Source organism: Mustela lutreola, chromosome 12, assembly GCF_030435805.1.
Source record: "Mustela lutreola isolate mMusLut2 chromosome 12, mMusLut2.pri, whole genome shotgun sequence".
Taxonomy (NCBI): Eukaryota; Metazoa; Chordata; class Mammalia; order Carnivora; family Mustelidae; genus Mustela; species Mustela lutreola.
This window is the reverse complement of record NC_081301.1, coordinates 92,789,500-92,797,241: the sequence shown is the minus strand read 5'-3', so window position 1 is coordinate 92,797,241 and position 7,742 is coordinate 92,789,500. Positions and strand designations below refer to the sequence as shown.

The 7,742-nt window shown below is 46.0% G+C and overlaps 1 protein-coding gene across 2 annotated transcripts in view; it reads right to left on the bottom strand.

Annotated features, from left to right (window-relative positions):
• Nucleotides 1–746: 746 nt before the first annotated feature.
• Nucleotides 747–7,742, bottom strand: part of VLDLR (very low density lipoprotein receptor) — a 29,922-nt gene continuing 22,926 nt past the window's right edge. For both annotated transcript variants that reach the window (XM_059141779.1, XM_059141778.1), the window contains 7 exons: nt 6,783–6,901; nt 6,070–6,209; nt 5,621–5,762; nt 4,672–4,818; nt 3,244–3,324; nt 2,220–2,389; nt 747–1,396 (listed from right to left, as the gene is read on the bottom strand). In XM_059141779.1, coding sequence (XP_058997762.1) covers nt 1,361–1,396; nt 2,220–2,389; nt 3,244–3,324; nt 4,672–4,818; nt 5,621–5,762; nt 6,070–6,209; nt 6,783–6,901 — 835 coding nt within the window. In that variant the 3' untranslated portion in view covers nt 747–1,360. The remainder of the gene's footprint in view (nt 1,397–2,219; nt 2,390–3,243; nt 3,325–4,671; nt 4,819–5,620; nt 5,763–6,069; nt 6,210–6,782; nt 6,902–7,742) is intronic.

The following is a 7,742-nucleotide window of genomic DNA, read 5'->3' as shown; positions in this document are numbered from 1 at the left end:
TCCTTTTGATCCTGCAAGGGTCAGTGAGTCCCAAGAGGAGTCACATCTACAGCAGAATCCCTGTCCCCTCTCGTTGAAATTAAAACATCTTCCCAGGGTTCCAAATCTCATGTCTTCTCTTGTTTGCTCACATCCCGAGATTTTAGGGAAAGGCAGTAATGGCCAATCTGATGGAAAACTTATTTAAAGACCTGTGCTCCTATTTCTTCTGCCCAGATTTCTTATCTGTTCTTCATACTAAGAGTTTCAGACATTGTCCCCAGAAGGATCGTATGCCAGCCAGACTGAAAAATGGGAAGCTACTACAGATTTTCCATGATATTTCCATTTCTTTGAAATTTCCACTGTCCTGGAGCTACATATAGTGACAGAACATGGAAAACAGAGACTTAGGAATGAAGAAGCAGAATTGCTAGGAATCTTAGCATAGGTTTCTAGGTCAGGAAACAAATGAGTCAGAAAAGGAACTTGCCTCTAAATTCCTCCTAGAGGAATTCTAGGTACAGGCTAAGCTAGCTTCTTTAACCAAAAATAAATATTTCAGGAGTGAATATTAAATGGTACTTTGTTCTTTTAGTACTTGGTTCTAAGAGAAACTAGCCAATTTATAGGCCTAGTTATGCAACATCAAGGTCTGTATTATCTAGCTCATATACTTGATCTGTATTATCTAGCTCATATATTTAGAATGCTTGCTACTACTCAGGCCATCGACAAAAGTTTATCCTGGAGGAATAGGCAGAAACCATGGTTAAGCTGCTTGGTTTAATTGTTTTAGCACTTGAAAAAGAAATGTACAGTAGTTTGAACACTCAGTCTTTACTAACCTCCACGGAGGTCAAAGATTTCATTCATACGTACAAAATTAGTTTACAAATTTTTTGGCAATTTCATCTTAGTAACCCGTTTTATCCTATTGCCATTGTCCCAACCATTGAAAAAGTTTACAATAATTTACATAGAAATATTTTCAAAGTGCTTAAGAATAGTGATTGTTCTCTGGGATATTTACAGATGGCCTATACAGTGTCTGTACAGATGGTGTACACCTATAGCACAAGGGTCATTGCTGGACTATGGCTTTCTAGGGAAAGTGCATATTTGGCCAGATGTGGCAATACTGTCTAGAAACTCAAGGTTAGATACTTGGTAACCATATCCAAAGCTGAAGTAGAATGTGGACAGGAATATTTACAAAAGTAATATAAAAATGGTCAAGTATACAAGCTTGATCCACGTAAAGACATCTTGATGTTCTTCCAGAATGGAGGAAGAAAGACTTCAGGTGCTGGCTCGGTTACCATTTCGAAGTGGAGGGTTATTGGTTTTAGACCTCAGAGGTCAAGACTCGTCTCTGAAGTCAAGCTAGGTCATCATCTGTGCTTACAACTGATATCTGTGGAAGAGAAAAAGTACAGGATGAGCTTGGTGACCATTCATTGGTAATGATAACTCCAGTCTCCCAAATGGACCTTGCTTTTGAGTTGGTCAACCAAAGACCAAAGAGACATGGAAGGGAAGTCAGATCTAAAGCAGTACTGAGTTGTGTCACTGAGGCATTTTCACTTGAATTCAATGGTATCTACTTGGGGGAGAGAGAAAATCGTGGAGCTGATGCTGCCATTCCACTGAATGATCTTAAATCCTGGGGAAAAGACACATGCAGGCCATGAATTTTTCAGACTGTTCCCTAAATGAAGGCCAAATACTCTAGTCGGGTTTCAACTGAAGAACAAGGGACTAACTCTCCTGCCGAAAGGAGGCGAGCTACAGTAGGCAGGATAGGCCACTTTCAAGCGTTTGGTAATGATGGCTAACGGAATCTTGCTCAATACACTGACTTGAAGCCAACTCCCCTGTATAGGAGGATATGCAAACTTTTAAGTGTCCAGGAGAAAGCTGACTTGACAGTCCAAGTAGGAGCCACTTGGTTCATCCTATTATTCACACATAGTTTCTATAACCAAAAATATCTCCAACAGTATAGTGATGACCTTAGGTTGACTTACTTGTCATTCTGCGACAGATGCTTATCTACTGGCTGACAATTCATCCCAACAGGCTAGACTGTCTAATCTCCAGAGGTAGTAGATTTATTTGGTGACTCTGTGATCCTAATGGCTCCTCCTAGCCCAAGAAGCCGTAGCTTGAATTAGCAGTCTCCTTTCCAGAAAGTCCTACTGCAAGCCAGAGTGTATCAAGACCCGAAGCTGACTTACTGCTGGGTACGTGTGTCCAACAGAAGCACTGTGTCTCCCAATGTCTATTGACAGGTCCTCTTCAGTAGTCTTCAAGTACACAGGATTGTCAAAGTTCATGCTTTTCATGTTCTTGTGCTGCCAATTTCGCCACATCAAGTAGCCACCTACTGCTGCCATTGCCAAGAGCACTGAGAAAAAGTGAGAAGGTGACTAAGCAAGGGTCTAGTCTCAAAACCTACAAAATGAGGTCATGGTCAGGAATCCATGAGACTTGACATCAATAAATATTTCATGTTGTAGGAAGCCAGCATAACTAGGTGTTAAACTATAAATGGGCCAGAAGCTTAAAACAAGTTCAGACCTGTGGTCAAGTATTATTCTGTGGCCTGGTGCTAAGCTCAACAAAGTCCATTTGGATGAGTGTAGATAGAGTCCTGGGCCCCAGTGCAGGACAACTGAATGAAAATTTCAGAAGTTTCTGGAGAGCTTTTCAAATTGCCCCCACCCTCTCCCCCACTCCCAGCATATTAGTGAAGCTTGGACTCCAGTCTTCCAGGACAAAGTGGCCATTATAGCACAAGGTTTTAGAATTCCCATGCCCAGTAACTGCTCTAGAGGTTCTTTCCCCTGAGTTTGAGGATTCTTTCCTATTTTTAATTTACCCTCTGCAAGTCCTATAACTCCTCAAGAAAGCATTGAAGCATTTGCGTGTCTCTGTATGAAGCATTCTACACCGTTCTAAGGGGAAGAAAAGAGTGCTCTTTACCTAAAGGAATGTACTGAGTCAGACTGATCGCCCTGACCTAGAGTGTAGTCGGCACCTTTCATGTAATATGTGAGAGTTTATCACTGCCCCTCACAGTGCCAAGGATGCCACCAAAGAGCAAGGTTTGGACTCAACTCTGTGCCAGGCTAGGGAGGGAGAGAGCATAATCAGGGTCACGGACTCTGTGACCGTGGGAGCAGTGTCTCTAGATAGATTCGAAATGCCTATCTGCTGGGCATCTCACAAGTCTATCCAGATATGTGGGGAGGTACTTACAGAGAGGAAGGATGGCCCAGGCAGCAGAAGTGCCTCTCGGGGGAACAGTGGCCTCAGATACTGCTGTGGTCACATTGATCCCTACAGGAGAATGAAAGAAATCTATGTAGACGGATATGAATTCAGACTTAGAAATGGACCCATCTGGACAAGCACCTCCTGCTCCTGGCGCCCATGACTGCGGATCAGTGCCTACTGCTTTGCCCACCAGGCACAGCCAGTCCAGAAGGATTGGAGAGTCACATGCTTGAACAGCTGTTTCTAGTAGAAACCTTCGTTAAGTCGGGTCAGATGAAGAATGTCAGACTTTTGGACTTTGGAGCTGAGGTTAGGTTACTAGCTAGGGGCAGAGCTAGTGGTTACAGGGCTGCATGAATTACTGAAGCAATAAATACAAAAAGTGTGGCTGTTAGTTGAGATTCACAGTGTGCAGTACTGGGCCTAGTACCTCCAGGAACTAGTCCACTAGTTGGTGAAATTTCTGTTGTGTGGATACCTTTTGTCTCACTGTTAAGTCACAGGAGTTGCAGAACGTGAATTATAGAGACTGAGAACCTGGTTAAGGCCAAGGCTCCAGGGCGGCTAGCTGTTTCATCCAGAGAAACCACTCGACAGGTTATGCCAACCCCACGGCAAATAGACAGATCACTGCTGAGCTAAGTTGCATGGTCAGAGCCGAAAGGAAGTCTTCACGCAAAACCAGAGACACACGAGATGTGGGACCGAACAGTGAGCATGTGGAATCTGACAATTCAAACAGGTGCACGGCCATGCCTACCCCTCCTGGCACCGTCCTGGAAGTTACCAGAAATGCTCTTGACAATTGAGTATCAGACAAATTAGTCTTACTGTCAGATGGTCTTAGCAATTACCTTCTCAGTAAACCGAGCTCATCCCTGTAGGGATGCTGCATTAAGCTAATAAAAACCTCACAGAGGAGCTCCTTGCCCACAACAGGGGTGTTTAATTGGCCACTCAATCAAAAGCTAAGAACGGAAGATGAAAATCAAGGTGGGTTTAAGTGTGAGTTTAGGATGGTGTCGCCCACGAGGGCCATAAGGTTTCCTGTACCCGTGGCTTCTCTGGCTCTGGAGGAGAACATTAAGACTTCAATGATCTGCAAGTTGGCCAGCTCAGGGCTGTTGCGGGACTAACCGGGATGCATCAGGCTGGTCCCGTTCACACCGTGGTCCCCTACCGACTCCCCAGTGCTGCAGTGAGTGAGAGGTAGTTGGGAGGGAATGATGCCAACAGCCCGGCCGGCAGTGACGGCAGGTGTGCTCTCAAGTCTATTCCAAGCATCGGTGAAAGCAGAATTTTTAACATCTGGGCTAGTTTTTTTTTTTTTTTTTTTTTTTTATTCGTTAGTGCCTTACTCTCCTGCCCGTCGTTAGGCCCTGCTTGTGGCTGAAAAGTAAAAAGCCTTACTGTGGCACTCCCGGCCGTTCTCCTCCAGACTGTATCCGTTGGGACAGGAACAGGTGTACTTCGGAGAGTGATCGTTAATCTGTGGGGCCGGCAGGCACAGGTATTCACAGCCTCCATTGGGCATGTCTTCTTCACACCAGTTTTTACCTGTTTGGAGATAAAAGTCCTTTAAAAGAGGGATTCTGGTGCCTTCTGTACATAAAGCCCTCTTCCAGAGGCCGGAGACACGAGTCTTTGTCCCCAGGGAGATGATGCTTGTCTCCTCTGTCCAACCTTCAAGTTCAGTACAATGAAGAAATACAGGGACAGGCAACATGCCCTCCGGATACCGCAGATCCAGAGAAATTTCTGGAAAGCGGCATCGGGATTATGCCTGAACAGGGGTGTGGTGAGGAGGCAGGAGGCACCCATTAAGGACCCACAGCTTAGAGTGAAGACTCAGGGGAAGGAGAAGAGCATGTCCTCCTCGGTCTTCGCTTGGCCTTGCAGAACCCAGCCAAAGGGAGGCTGACGGGTTTCCTTTAGAAAGAACCAGTCAAGTAGTTCGAGCAGGAGCTGGTGTGACCAGATAGATGGGTTTGGGGATCTACACAGATGACGTGTCATCAGCGGGAGGTGGGAAAAGCTTGTGGCATCAAAGCTCCTTGGGAGGATAGTGCAAGAGTCTGCGTACAAGGGAATGAAGTCCAGGAGGTATGGAAGAGCCTGGAATAAAAGATTGCCTGCCGGGGGTGGGGAGAGCTGAAGTTCTGAAAGCTCTTTCACTGGGAAGTCAGAAATGCAAACAAAACACCATGTTTGATGTGTTTGAGGTAGGGGACTGGACGGGAGAGTCCTGTTGAAGGGCAGGATGACATATTAAGGAGCTCCTGGTAGCCCGGCAGGTACTAGGCCGTGCTGCTGTCCCTACAGCAGCCTTATGGACGGAGGCTGTGCTTGTCCCCATTACCTGACGGCTGCACGAGTTCGTGATACACAATGATGTCCTGGGCATCATTAAGGTTGTTGACCAGAGTGGCCAGCTCTGACCCAGTGAATTTATTGGCACCGTAGACTGCTTCATTTTCTCCATCTATCCAGTAGACACGATCCTAAAACAGAACCCCCAGATTAGCGGGATTAACACAAGTCCGGATCTAAGGTCATCCTTACTGTCTGGCAATGTAATGGCGCAAACTTATTGCGCATCAGTCTGGGAAGTTGGGTGTCACTTGGAGATGCAAGTTCAGGCTTCTTCGAGTGAGCATCGACTTTATCCCATGTCTGAAGTGGAAGCAGTTTCTCGGGTCACGTTCCTCTGCCCATCCCTCCTTGTCCCACACCTGTCCTGTCCTGTTCTCCCCTGAGGCACCCTAGTAACCCAGAGGTAGATGCTTGGAGCTGACGCACACATCTCACCTCAAATATGGTCAGTGCGAGAGGGTGAGCTAGGAACTCCAGAGACTTGAGGACAATCCTGCGATCTTGGCCATTCAAGTCCACACTGGACAACATGTGCAACTTGGAGTCAAGCCAGTAGAGACGACTCTTTATAAGGTCTGTAGAGGAAAGGAATGGTCAGCGCACGGGACACCATCACCGCCCTGGCTTCCACTGAACATACCCAGGGAATGCAATATTCTATTCTCATGGTTCCTTCTCCAGCATGGGTTCCTAAAGCGGTGGGGGAAGTGGTTCCACAAACCTTGTGAGGCAGCATGCGGGGTCTGGACCCACACTTCTTCTAGGGGATTAAAGGAGCACCTGAGATTCTCCAAGGAGCTGACTTAAGAAATGGTGCTCACGTTAGAGAAGTGTTAAGAGAGGTGAGTGTGCTGTTCTTCCCGATGGATGAGAGTTCTTAAGACCCAAGACCTGTTGAATTTATGTCCCGTATTAGGCCCAAGTGGACAGAAAAGCTAGTAATGATAGAGCGTCTAATTTGTGAAAGCCCGAGCATTCGATCTGCACTGCTCAGGTCCTCTCATTCCAAATTCCTGCTATCGAGGAACCCCGGGAGCTGTCACCGGCTGTAGTCCAGAGTAGACTATGGAGGGAAGCAAAAGCGTGGAGACCGTGGGCCAAGGTGGTGGCCACCTTGGTGGTGGCCAAGGAAGGAAGGACAGACTTACCGAGTGTAATTCCATTAGGCCACTGGATGTCCACTGTCACCAGGGGCCGCCTATCAAATCCATTCATTCCTGCTTTTTCTATTTTAGCTGGTTCTCCCCAGTCTGACCAGTACACAAAGCTAGGAAGAATTAAATGAGAAAGAAGCCTCAGTGGTTTAGAAGGAATAAATTTGTAGTTTGAGATACATATTTATTTATTTATTTTTTAAAAAAAAATTTTATTTATTTGACATACAGAGACCACAAATAGGCAGAGAGGCAGGCAGAGAGAGAGCGAGGAGGAAGCAGGCTCCCTGCTGAGCAGAGAGCCCGATGTGGGACTCGATCCCAAAACCCTGAGATCATGACCCAAGCTGAAGGCAGAGGCTTAACCCACTGAGCCACCCAGGTGCCCTAAGATACATATTTAAACGACGACAGGAAAGCTCTGGAGACCGACAGTAACAGGTAACGGTCTAAATTATATTCCAGATAAACAAAAGGTAACACGAAGAATCCACAAGCTCATTATGAACACTATTAATCTATGGAAGTGTAAGAATTATATTTCAACCTCAAGTCACAGGTTATATATTTCCTTTCTAAAAGGCAAATTCTTTCAGAGGACTGAAAGTTGACTATATGTTAAGCCTTATCGAGGGGCTTGGCTGACTGTTCTCGCGAGGATTCTGGGGGTCAGGTGTCATTGCTAGAGCCTCCGTCAACTTCCTAAGCTGCTTTTCTATAGCCTTTAGCACCCACATAGGGGAGCCTCTTGGTGAAATGTTGCTAGAGAGATCCATTTACTTCAACTGGACTTTCAGACGACTTGGACATTTAGATGAAAGCGTTGAGGTAATAGAGCTACTAAAATCCTCACAACGCGTGCTAGTCCTTAGGTTTGGCAAAGCATTTGGACAAACATTAAAAATCACTTGCAGAGAAGCTAGTGGCCATAAGGGTTCAGACACCGCTTCTGTG